The sequence below is a fragment of the Centruroides sculpturatus genome, unplaced genomic scaffold, assembly GCF_000671375.1.
Source record: "Centruroides sculpturatus isolate CEXI.00-Female unplaced genomic scaffold, Cexi_2.0 scaffold3088, whole genome shotgun sequence".
NCBI lineage: Eukaryota > Metazoa > Arthropoda > Arachnida > Scorpiones > Buthidae > Centruroides > Centruroides sculpturatus.
Window position 1 is genome coordinate 16 of NW_019387173.1, and position 13,693 is coordinate 13,708.

The 13,693-nt window shown below is 29.8% G+C and overlaps 2 protein-coding genes across 2 annotated transcripts; both read left to right on the forward strand.

Annotated features, from left to right (window-relative positions):
• Positions 1 to 696: 696 nt before the first annotated feature.
• Positions 697 to 6,706, forward strand: LOC111616240 (radial spoke head protein 6 homolog A-like; the record flags this gene model as incomplete). Its single annotated transcript, XM_023357673.1, has 5 exons — positions 697 to 795; positions 2,484 to 2,581; positions 3,465 to 3,597; positions 4,659 to 4,768; positions 6,431 to 6,706. Coding segments are annotated over 5 exons (716 nt in total), but the record flags the coding sequence as incomplete, so codon positions are not given.
• A 4,769-nt stretch (positions 6,707 to 11,475) lies between these two features.
• On the forward strand, positions 11,476 to 13,687 carry LOC111616241. The gene is made up of 2 exons (XM_023357675.1): positions 11,476 to 11,907; positions 12,345 to 13,687. The coding sequence occupies exon 2, from the start codon at positions 12,569 to 12,571 to the stop codon at positions 13,682 to 13,684; it is 1,116 nt and encodes a 371-aa protein (XP_023213443.1). The 5' UTR covers positions 11,476 to 11,907; positions 12,345 to 12,568; the 3' UTR covers positions 13,685 to 13,687.
• The last annotated feature ends 6 nt before the right edge of the window (positions 13,688 to 13,693 follow it).

Below are 13,693 nucleotides of genomic sequence, written 5' to 3' on the forward strand. Positions count from 1 at the left end.
ATATTTAACACCTACTTGCTTTGTGTCTTATAAGCTGAATATGGCAATACTACACATGATGATGAAGATCATATCACAATGATCATGTCAGTAATGAATCTGAAAAAAATAAACATGTTTTTTCCTTTAATTGAACATTATGAATTAACACATAATATGATGCAATGAAATTTTATTGTGCCTTAAAATGCATTTTAAGTACCTAAGTACTTCTCTCAGATAGCATTTTATAATCATACTGTAGAATTTATCTGACTGAGGAATGCATAGTGCATTTACCCTTTGCATTTGAACTCCTTAAGTTCAAATGCAAAGAGTAAAGTTCAAATGTAATATGTCCATGTTTTAAAAAAATTAAAGAACTTAGCTATGATCAAAAGGTAAATTTAGATCATTGAATTAGAATTTAATAAAAAGCAACAGATCTCATATTTTCTTACAAAATATGGTGGCTAAATGGAAATTGTAACATGCCTAGAGCATAAATTTAAGTAAAATCTAAGCAATATGTCAATGTTTTCTTAATAGTTGTCACCTAAATGTCTTTAGATAGATTTAAATAACAACTATGAAAGTAAGCTAAAAAAAAGCAGATTTTTATTATTATAAATTATTGCCTAATTACATTAATATATTAAGCTATTTAAAAAACTTTCTATACTTTTTTAAATGTTCTAAAATGAATCTATTTTTTAGGCAGACTTTTAGAACCTAAAATAGAAAGTACACAATATGTTCCACCAGAAGACATTGGCAGAGAAGCAAATAAATATATCTATTTTGTCTGCAATCAAAGTAATTATAATTTGTACTTTAAACTGTATAATTAAATTAAAACTATATTAAATTAGATTGCTACTATTGAAAGTAGAATTGATTTAAGTAATACACATTAAATATCTGAACAGGCTACCAAACATTAAATTAGTGTAATTTAATTAAAATGCCTCAATGTCCTTTTCTTACTAAATTATAAATTTTCGTTTATAAACATGCATTCACTATTATCAGGACTTATTATACTGGCTTAATTAACAGACAATACAGAGTTTCACAGAAAACAATTTTTATTTAATATTTAATATACCTGTTATTTTATCACATGCTATTGTAATATCAAATGCTTAACAATAACAATAGTTCTTTATTTTGTAAAAACATAATATATCCATATAAAAAAACTCAAATTTTCAAATAATATATTTATTTGGGATCCATGTAAATTTTTCCCTGGATTCCATGATGTCTCTTGATACCTCTGTCTATGAGACTGACTAGTACAGAATTTATCTACAGTATAGCTTTTGTATGTATGCTGGGAAATTACTGCAATTCCATGTATTGTACAATACAATACCTTGCCTGAATCATGCCTGCCATTTGCATATTTCAGGTCTGTCAAGAGCTGGTTTGGGGCCTGAGAATAGACCAAGCCCTTTTAGCCTTTTGTTTTTTTAAATATGTTGAATCTTTCCTTATTTATAAATAGCAATCTTGAAGATTTTATTTTCTGTTAAAAGGTTCATTTTATACTTACAAGAATCTCTATGGGCTCTTAAGTTTTCTNTCTTTCCAAAACTTGGGACTTTTTTCAAGTGTTGCGGGAGGCAGGACAAATTTTAAAAATTGGGACTGTCCCACCAAAGTGGGACATCTGGTCACTGAATGGAACACTAATCATTGAATTCAGGAGATGTTCATTTAAGAAATCAACTGAAGCAAACTTAGTGACATTTGGCTTTTCTGTTATTGGGTTGTCATAGATTTTCATTCCTTTCTTTCAATTGTCCAATTTTCTAATCTGAACACACCACACTTCCTTTGGATCCATCACAGAGAACCACTTGCTTATACTTCCTCAAACTCCTCATATCTCTTTAATTAAAATTTGAGTTTTCTTTTTTTTTTAATTCAATTCCATGCCTTCTACCTAATCTGGTTATTAATTATAAGCTAGCCTCTTTCTCTTGCTACACTTAATTGCAGATTGTCACAGGTGAGAGGAAAAGGAAGAAGAAAACAGAAAGAAAAGAGAAAAACAGAAGAGAAAAATAAAGACAAGAATAAGAATTTGAAGAGAGAGGAATACTTAAAAACTAGTGATATATTCTAACAACGTGAAAAAACAAATTCAATACAAAAAGATAAAAAAATGTGATATCAATATATCTCACTATACAATGTGGTAAAATTAATATATACTGAATATTTTATTTATCATTTCCATTTTACAAGGTGGTAACTAAAGTCTCTCCNTATGTTTTATAAATCAAAAAAGCTTAAATTAAGAGAAAAGTATTTAATATCATTTTAATTTTTAATTCTGTTTTAGATTGCTTATAATAAGTATTGATATTTTTTATAATCATTATGTCATAAACTATAGATTGCATATTAATGTTGATTATTAGTTTTATATAATAATTTTTTAATATTATATGAATTTTTATTTTTAAAATTATGTTTGTTAAATTATTTTTTAGTTGGTGGTCCTTGGACTTTGCTACCAAATGTAACACCAGATCAAATATTTGTTGCAAAAATCATTAAGAAGGCATTTACTGGTGTGTATGATACACCCGTAAGTATGATTTTAATTAAAATAAATTATGTTTATTGGGAAATAACAATTAACTTTATTTTGAAAAATTTCTCTACAATATTTGAAAGTTATTCTTATAGATGAAAGAAAATATAGAATTTTTCAATTATTTTTATATAGAGAAAGTATAAAAAAATCTTAAGTGTTTTGATTAAATTCATTTATACTTCTTTTGGTATAATGGATTGAGTGATTCAAAGTAAATTTTTCAGAGATTTTTTGTCTTAAATTTTGTTTTCATAAAAATTTATACAGTATTATGTTATTGTTAAATTTCAAGACATGAAATAAAAACAAAAAAAGTCTCACTAATTTTAAATTGGTAAAAGTTTTTTTATAATTTAAGAAATTTCTTTAAAAAATCTTTTTGCTGTTGAAAAAGTTGCTTACTCTAAAAATAAAATGATTTTTTATTAAAAATAACTTAAAAGTTGTTGGAATCAATGATTGAAGTTGTTGTTAAATATTATATGACATTGTATGTAAAACATGATATGTAGATGGCATTGTGTCGTGGTGATGTTTGTAAATATTTTTCCTGTTACATAATAAAAGGTTGGTGGTGCTGTTGACCCCTTGAGGAATTATTGCTGATGGTGACCTTGTTTTATTCTCCCCTTTTCAATATAGACCTTCCATGAGTCAAGTCAGTGTTATCTTTTGTGTAATCTTTGTTCCTTTGTAATGTAACCAGTTACATGAGTCTAACCAATTTTCCTAATCTCCAAAAAGCAACATCATATAGAACTAATCTGAGATATCTACATGCTTAACGAAGTATTTTTTAAGATGAATAAAATATTAATATATTCAAGTAAAAATATTATTTTGGACTTAAATGTTATTTGCTATTTCTGTATAGGTTCTCAGTTATCCTCCATTTCCTGGAAAAGAAATCAATTTATTAAGAGCACAAATTACTTGTATCTCGTCTAGTACTCTCATTTCTCCTATTGGATATTATGAGATAAAAGAGGAAGAAATTGGAGAAAAAGGTACTAATAATGTGTTTTTTAATGATAAACATATAACAATAAATATATTTATTGTTGTGCCAAAGAATAGAGAAAATTGTATGTTTTTAATTTTATGCAGGTTGCAGATATCATTTCTAAATTCTATATCTAAAAAAAACATGTTTTATGTAGATAACCCATATTAGCATATAACCCATGACAGTGTACGCCCTGCAGAAAATTGCAAGAATGAAAAGAAAATCTTTGTATAGCCTGCCCTAGTATATACCTCATGCTTTTGGGATGGCCATTAAAAGCAAGATTATTAGTGGTATGCAGTTTATCTGTTGCCATCTCAAGCATTAAAATATTTTTTTTTATAGCTTCCTGATATCTTCTATGGGTTGTGTTTAGTTTTATATTTTTGGGGCTATTAGTTGGGTTATTGTTTTTTCTGTTTCATTTCTGTTAACAAATCATTATAGATATATATATATATAAACAACCAAGTCTAAATAGTCTATAATCATATCAATTTCCAGAATATTCAGACTTTAGTTTGGCTAACTGTGAACAATAAAGATAGGCAGTTAGACCACTGTCAGGTACTGGAAATTAGTTCTTGGTAATGACAGTGCATATTCCACAATTTTTATATTCTACACCATGTAACAAGCAATGAACAAAATTTTTGCTCGTTTGGACATCCTGTGAACATGCACTGCTCTGTTGCTCAGCTGCACACCCCAAACCATTTTCTGTTGGTCTTTGCCATGAACACAAAAGGTTTTGTCAGTGCAACATTCTTTATTTCTGATGCTCAGACACACCTTTACGAATCTTAAATGATCTTTACAAATCTTAAAAATAAGACATAAGTTTATGACACACAATTGACAAAAACTTAATCTTTCCAAAACTTGGGACTTTTTTCAAGTGTTGCGGGAGGCAGGACAAATTTTAAAAATTGGGACTGTCCCACCAAAGTGGGACATCTGGTCACCTTAGTTTAGGTTACAAAATTGTGGTAAATTATTATTATTTTTAATAAACTATACCAAATTATTTTCCTTGTTTTTTAATCTGAAAATATCTTACAGGAGTGCAGTATTTCTTAAATAAAGTAGAAAATTTTCAAATTTCTGTAGAAGCATTAACAAATCCTGATCTTTCTTCTTGGGTGCACCATAGTTATCATGCATTACCACAGGTAAGACATTTTAGATTCTTGAAAACCTGAAAATATTTACTAATAATAGAAAACAAATTATTTATATGTACAGTATCTTATCATTATTTATCCAAGTTCAAAAACATTATAAAATTTTAAGTATAATAACCAGAAGACAGAGACACCCATACGTTGGGGCACATACTCCTTTTCCTAATTCCTGAGGGGGAATTAGGAAAAGGGGAGCATGTGCCCCAAGTACCCCAATGTATGGGCATCCCAAGTGCTCCAAACAACAGAATATATTCATGACTTCTGGCCTATTCTGCAAATATAAAAGAAACTAATGAACAATATTTGTCCATTGACCCATCCAACTTCATTGTATGTTGACCAAAACCTCATTTCTTGTTTTTGAGGCAAGTTAGCCCCGAGTGTAACCAGCACCACCTTGTGGAAGCATTGATCCAACATGAAATCATATAGTTTGAAGCTCCTTGCATAATGTATGATATCCTTTTTTTTTATAGCTTGTGCTCCTTTTTCATAGTTTGGGGGCACTGCTGCCAGAGGATACATAGGCAGAAAAAAAGTCAAACTTTTAATGATAATATTGAAAAATTATTCTCTATACTTGAGGAAAATTTTATGGATCAAATCAGAGAATCTTGGCTGATAATTTGAAATCTCTATTAAAATTGATAAGCATTTGCTGACAAAATAAGAATGCTGTTTACCTATAAGATATATATTGACTCATTTAATATGAAAATCTATAAAAAGATCAGAATTAAAAATTTTAAAGAAATCAAAGTAATTCACTAAAAATGTAAGCAATTTTTAAATCTTACAAGATAATCTTTTGATAAAAAATTCAAAGATTTCTGAGGTGTACATACATATGTTGGGGAGAAAAAACGAATTTGTTATAAATAGATGAATATAGAAGTATACACATAAGCAGAAGATAACTATGGCTAAGAAACAGGATGAAAGAACCAAGTGATAGGTGTACTTAAACACGTGTAATAGGTAAGCACCTATCACATGTGTTTGGGTTGATCCATTGTTCTTGAGCTCAATAAGACAAGAACAATAATTAACACAATAACTTTAATGTAAAGAGTTGGATAGATAGTTCATAACTTATACAATAATCATAAAATAATCACTCTTACACCAATGTTCAATTTTATAATTTCCAACATTCTTCAGTAATCCCTTCTAAGTCATTGTTTACAATCCTAGAGTCTCCTAAATTCCACATCTTCTTCCCAGTCCACAGTTCATGGTACTCACCTTTTTTTCACCATATGCGCTTTTTACCCTCCTGTTCCCCTTTTTCCAGAGTCTCCTGCACACACTTCCTTTTGCCTCATATTCCTGGGGGTTGTTTTTTGACATTATTCATTCTTCCATTTAGACCAGATGGTAAGACAGTAAGCCACACATATATATTGATACATGTACAGTACATGATCAATTTATGTATGTCGGTTGAGAGTAATTGAATACTAAATGCATTAAAATAATTTTTATTGTTGTTTTTATTCATTCTTAAGTCTAAAATTTATGAATTAACTTATATTATTTTTCCTATAAATCTAATTTTAAATTTATAGAAATAATTTAAATACCATATAAGTATTAAATTTCTTAAATTTATTTAAGTACAAAAATGTTAATAAAATTTATATAAAGGGTCATTGTATGTGGATGAAACCACAAAAAGAGTTTGGAAATATTTCAAAAACTGATGATATTGATGAAGAAAAGGAGGAGGAAATATTAAGAGATGCAAGTAAAGAAGGAAAATCAATGATTTTTGAAGTATTAGAACAGGAAAAAGAAACTAATGAAATTTATGTGCAAGAAGAAACATCATTAGTTGAACGTGAAGAAAAAGAAATATCTGAAGGCCCTCCTTTACTTTCTCCTGTGTCTAATGATAATGGTAACTTAGCTCTGTTTATTTAAGTACGACAGATATTATAATGAATTTAAACATGAAATTTTTTAAAATAATGAGTGATTGTAATTAGTTATATCTACTGAGATGTTACATAAGAAGCAAAAAAGTTAAATACATTTCTCAAAACTACTTTCTCAAAAGGGAATTATATGAAACAATTTCTGCAAAAAAAATCTAGAGATAAAACTGGATTACAGATATGAAAAAAAGAATGATAATAATTAATCTATAGTAGTTAATTCAAACAATCAGAATGAAATAGCTGCAAATCCATCATATCTGTAATTATAAGAATATTGTATCTTGTAAATTGCTAAAAAGTTTTTTCTACGACAGTACAGATTAGTATTCTCAATTCTAGTATTCTTTAGTTTGGTAACTTTCTTGGACTGTCAAGTTTAGAATCTGCCACCATTTTATTTGTGAATTGGCCCCATGTCTGTGTTGTCATTGGCAAAGTACCACGTTTGTTTATATATGCAGCCAAAAATTTGGTTGTTATTTTGAAAAACCATTGTACTTTCTTCTGAGGCTTTAAAGCTGTAATTATCTTCTTTATGATTTATATAAATACTTTCAACGTTTTTAAAATATAAACTTGATTTCTTGAATATAAACTTGAATATAAGTAAATGAATGTTTTCATTTGAATCTCAATATGATTTGGAGATATTTTTCTTTACATTCATAAAATGTAAAGAAAATAAACAAACAAATGTTGATATTTCACAAACTGCAAGTGAATCATTACTGACCATCACAGCAATTAAAAAATAAATTTATAAAACCAGAAACATTGTAAATAAACAACTGTTTAGTGTTTATTTGCAAGCTTAAAAGAATGATAACATTAGACTATAAGATAAAATCATGATCAAAGATGCAAGTTAAAAAATTACAAATTACATTGTAAACTTAGAATATGAGAATAACTACAAATATTAAAAGAATAGAATGGTAACAGCAACTAATCAACAAATAAATCAAAATATATCTGCAAGAATTGATATAATAAAAAATTTATTCATCAGTACAAATTTAGCTTTAATAGATAGCGTGGAAATCAATGTTAATTGTTATAACTTTAATATTTGTATAAAAATATCAATCTTCATATAAATTCTTATTAGCAATGCTCAGGTCATTTTTATACAGTATAATGTTTTTGGAGGCAGATTATCCAGAAATATGTTAGAGATTTAAGCCAGCATAGAGATAGATTAGATGTGAAAAAGATTATAATCTGCAATGCTGGATAATGCCTCAAGAAATAATTTTTTAGTATTGAAATTTCATAATAGTGTGAACCCGAGGAGGTTAAGCAGCGAGCTAGTCCCCACTTATCGGCTTCTTCTCAGGTGATGGCTTTAAGAGGGCTAAAAGTGAGTGGGGAGGTCGATGAGCAAGTCAACAGGTTCCAAAATACTTACACAGGTCAAACAAGAATAACACATTTAATAACCCATAAAATAATACAAGCAAATGTAAAAGCGAATGGCTACAAAAATGGGAATAATCAAAAATTCTAGGTCACGACAATGATTAATCTATTCTAGTTGTCTAAGTTCTGGACCCTTTCCATCCAGTATTCTCTAAGTTAAACTATTATTAATCTATCTTATAACTAAGAGAGAGACCTGAGAGAGTGTATATAAATAAATTTGCTCAATAATACATCTGTGAGAACCAAGGGGGTTAGTTGTCCCCACTTACCGGCAGCTCTGTCAGAGGATAGCTTTATAGGAGGGCAAAATAAAATTGAGTGGGGAGGTTAATGGGTAAGTTGACAGGTTCCCAAATGAATACACAGGTTGAACAAGAATAACACATTTAATAAACAACTATAAAATTGTACATATCAAAGGCTAAGGTGAAGATCTACAAAAATTCTATTCTATGTCACGACAATGATTCGTCTTTCATATGAAACATCTAATCTCTATTCTCTAAGTTAAGAGACGAGAGAGAGATCTCTAGAAGAGAGATTTCTCAGAGAGAGAATTCGCAGAGAGAGAGTATACAAATAGATATCCAAAAACAAATACCTCTAAGTTCCTGATCCGTAATATGGGTCGTTGGTAAAAATGTTCCTGGATCGTCATGGCAGTTATGGCAGTATTGGTCAGTAGATGTGGCAGTCGATGTCCGCCTTGTGAGTCCGCCTTTGGGGATGGCCGCCCTGTGGACTGCGTCCAAGCTCTCTTTATACTATTTTTGAGGGGGGTGAGAACTATGACATCATTCATGATTTATACCCACACCTGTTCGTGTGTTGATGTCTGGACCTAGCTTGTACTGACAACTGACACAGAGAAGTTTGTATAATTTATTGCTATCAGTGTCTAGAAGATATGATTTTATAATATAAATTTCTATAGGTTTGACGGCTCTCATTCATAAATTAACATTCATCTGACAATAATTTCTTTAACCCGGTCAACTATCTAGATATTGTTTATATCAAACGTTGCGTTTGACTACAAAGGAAGCGATTTATTCCTGTAACCACCTGTCACGTGCAACCAAAGAGGTGATAAGAAACATCTCTTATTCCCGTCTTGTTGATATTAACATCTATAGAATTACCTTTAAACAAATGGAGATTTCTTTTATTGATATACTAATGATTTTTTTCGAGGAGATCGTCTCGGTCATTGACCACAGAAGTCCCTCTTTTTCCCTTTTTACCTAATCACGAAGTTTATTAGAAAAGTGATATTGTTCTAAAACAAAAGGGTTTTGGACCGTCACACATCTATGTTCCCAATCTTGTAGTATGGGCTGTTGGTAAAAACATCCCTTGATTGGCGGAGTTGACCATTGGAGATTATAGCGAGGTGGTGATGGACAGAGTGACGGTATGGGTCAGTTGAGGTCCTCAGTCGATTTCCACTGGTGATGTCCACAGTTGATGTCCACTCAGAGGACTGTGTCCAAGCCCTTTTTATACACATCCCAGAGGGGTGACTAATACTAGGTCTGATGCAATCCCATGTAAGTTTTACTTACATCAGGGATTTGTTAATATTATAGTAATACCCCAAACTTTGTTTATATTATAGTAATACCCCGAACTTACACGATAGGTGGGACCAAGCGATAACCGCCTAAGTTGAATTCGCGTAAGTCGGGGTATAATTTCTCAATTTGTGTAAAATTCAAGTCAGATGTATGTAAACTAATGAATGTTCTCGTTAATCTTATCTTGTCTTTTGATTCGTTCATGGTTACAAGAAATCACCACATAGAGTCTCTCAAGTCTCCATAGATATAACAAACAGAAATAAATAACACAAAATAAATTGTAGCTATGTGTCAATTTCGCGTGACACGTCGGAACATGTAAGCTGAACAATAGTGTGGGGGGAGTGAGTAATCAAGAGTTGCGTAGCTCTCAAACAAAAGATGAATCGATGAGATTTGAAAATCGCGTAACTCCGGGTTCGCGTAAGTCAGGGTAGCGTAAGTCGAGGTATTACTATACTTGTCAGGAATAGAACTGTTCTTTAGATTTATTACTTTTTCTATCCGTTATTGTGACACTTTCCCATCATAAATTTGACAACAGCTGTCAAACTCACTGAATTAATTGCCTAAGGCAGAGGTCGGCAACCTGCGGCTCTTTGGATGTGAAGTTGCGGCTCTTTAGTTCCATACGCAAATATTATTTATTTTATCAAAAAAAAAATACATTTAAAAATTGTTCTGAATCGATTAACGAGGATTAGGCACTGATTCTATCTCTCGGCCACTTGTACTCGCTTTTCACCGCACCCCTCCCCTGTGACACACGTCGTCACTGTCGTCAGTCCGTTGAAAGCTCTCGAATGACGCCGTCATCGGATGTTTCTATTATCTAATTTGTTATGAAAAACACTACTTATATATGAATAAATAGATATTTTTTCTTATGAATAAATAGATTGGTTTTTTTTTTATCAAAAAACTTTATTTATGTGAGTACTGTTTATTGTTGGCAAGAAAAAATTTTGTGGCTCTTTAAAAACTTTGAAATTTTGTAAATTGTAATTTTGGTTTTTCTGACTCAAAAGGTTGCCGACCCCTGGCCTAAGGTGACTAAGATCAGAGTATGTGGTGCAACCTGAGTGATGATTGTTCAATTGGTCTACCCTTGTCGGTGCACCCTCTATCGCATAACAAGTTGAGGTTCTTGTTAATTGGCTAGTTATTTGTACATTGAAACGAAGATGAAAATGAATAATCCCTTGTTGTGAGGGGAGAACTTTATCTCTTGTCCTGAACGTCTTTGAAAACTTAAGTTCATCTTAACTTAAGTTCACGTTCAACTCACTTAAGTTCACCTTCAACTTAAGTAAGTTCACCTTCAACTTAAGTAAGTTCACCTTCCAAAGTGATGCAGCACAGTGATGGGTCAAAAGGTTTAATTTCAACCTCCAAGAAAGGGAAAACTGGAGGACAAAGGGAAATAATGATGAATAAAAAAAATGTTTTGAGTTTTAAAACTCACAAAAGAGCCTAAATCCTCATAGTAGTAATAATTTAATAATGCACTATGTTTATATGAATCATAGATTCATAAGCCACTTAGCTAATTGAGAATAACAGATAAATATACAGTATTTAAATATTTCTTTTAGCAATTTACATCTATTTGAATGTTTTTATTTACATTTTAACAAGAAATTAAAATCATATGCTCTTTCCTATATATATTTTAATCTTATAACAGATACATTGCAAAATTATTTTTATAGTTTATTATTTGAATTTCTTATATTAATATTTCCTTTCAGTACTTTAGAAAATGTTTACATTGGTACTGGTGTGAAACATTCTGGAATCCCTTATTCTCCTCAATTACCACCATTTCCAAAAGACCAATACTCTTCTCAGGAAACTATAGAGCATTTAGATCCTTCACCTGGTGATGATGAAGAATATCAGAAAGTACTTGAAATCCTGAAATTAAGAGAAGAAAGAAGGGCTCAAATAAAAGAAGAAAGACTTCTTAAAATAGAAGAAATCAAAGAAAAAGGGAAAAAACAGCATGATGATGTAGAACATGAATTTGAGGCTGAAGATAGTGAATTATTAGAGGAAATAGATATCCAAAATGAAGAAACAGTGGACATAATTAAGAGTGATAATAAAGAAGATATTTCATCACTTAAATCTAAAAGAATTTCTTCTGTTTCCAAAAGCTCTAACAAAGTATTAGAAAATGGTGAAGAAAATTAATTTTAATCTTTACTAATGTGGCAATTAAAACTGAAATGAGAATTTGGCACTGTATAAAATAACTTTATATAAACAAATGTTAACAAATAAATTGATAACAATTCATAATATATATATTATAGTTCACTTCTTGGAAAAATATATAAAACACTTTATTATCTGTAATTATTTTGACATGTATTTAGAGTTATTTTAAATTTGCACTTTTTAAAATTTAAAAAAGAAAATTATGTTTAAAAGATTAATAATGCAAAAATAGTTTGTTTTAAATACTTTAAATATCATTAAAAATTACATTTGGTTACTTATAAGTAAATTAAAGAAATTATGGACAGTTCCAAAACTCATTTCATTGTAATTTATTATCACACTTTTTTTAAAATAAAATACAAAGTTATTATAGATCAATGAATATTTCAATAGGTACCAAACATGAATCCAGAAAAATTGCAGAATCTCAGAAACAAATACTGAAACAGGTGAAATCTGAAAAATATAATACAGAAGAACACAGAAAAGAATCTAAGAAAACTACAACTATTCCAGTTCTTGAGAAACAAAGATCATTTATCATATCTAAATCTGAAACTTCAAAACCTATAGAATTATTAAAAGAAGAATCTTTGAAGCAGGAGCAATCACAGTCTATGTTAATTTCTAATGAAGAAACTGAAGCTGTCAACTTTTCAAACAGAAGAAACCTTCATTCAGTTATTTCCATTCCTTCAGAAAAAAATATTTCTGGATCAGATTCAAAAGTTGAAACTGATAAAATCATACATTCAACTCTTAAAGATTCATCATCATCAGTTCCTGAAAAACAGATGTCTAAAGTAGAGCCAGTAATTGAAATACAGACATTGAAATCTCCATCTTTTCCAGCACAGATTCTAGATTTAAAATCACAAGCATTTGAAAAAAACATTCAGCTATCCTGTACAGAGACTTCAGAATCTCCAAAATATACTCCTGAGTCAAAAGAATCTGAAAAAATAATTCAGTCACCTCACTTGGAAACTTCAGAATCTCCAAAACATATTCTTGATTCAAAAAAGTCTGAAAAAAGAATTTCTTCAATTTTTATAGAATCAATTCCATCTCAAAAATATTTATCTGAAAAAGAGATCTCTCTTTCAAAAGTAAAAGCTAATAGTTTAAAATTGTCATCCCATAAATCTTTAGAGTTACCGTCTGATAATGAATCTACATTATTTATTGACAAATCATCAGCAGAAAACTTAAATATCCCATCTCAAGTTAAGCAATTAGATGTGATACAAGATTATGAAACCACTTCAGAAATATCAGTAAATCCAGATTCTAATCTTCAAGTATTAAAATCTGTTTCTGGCAAGCAAAGTTTTATTTCTGAGATGGAAAAAGAACCAAACACGTTTAAATCATTTTCAGATATTAAAGAAGTTTCTCACTTATCTTCTAAAGATTTTAAAACAATTACTTCTGAAACAGAACTGAATGAAGACAAAATAATTGCTGAAATTTCTCACGAAAAGAATACAGAAATTCTTTCAGAATATACTGATTTCTCTAAAGTTTCATCAACTCCTAAAGCATCAAAACTCCTTTCTTTTAAATCAGCCGATACAAATTTTCAGAAAAAATCTCCCAGTAAAATTTCCATGGATATAAAAATATCTAAAATGATAACCGAGAAGTCAAATAAATTAGCTGAGTTACTTTCAGATTACGAACTGAAAGAGGAAAGACAGAAAAATAAAAGAAAAAAACAAGAGAAAAAATAATTTATGAAG

Coding starts and splice junctions, on each gene's coding strand:
- LOC111616241 (XM_023357675.1), top strand. CDS start 12,569: ATGTTAATTTCTAATGAAGAAACTGAAGCTGTCAACTTTTCAAACAGA.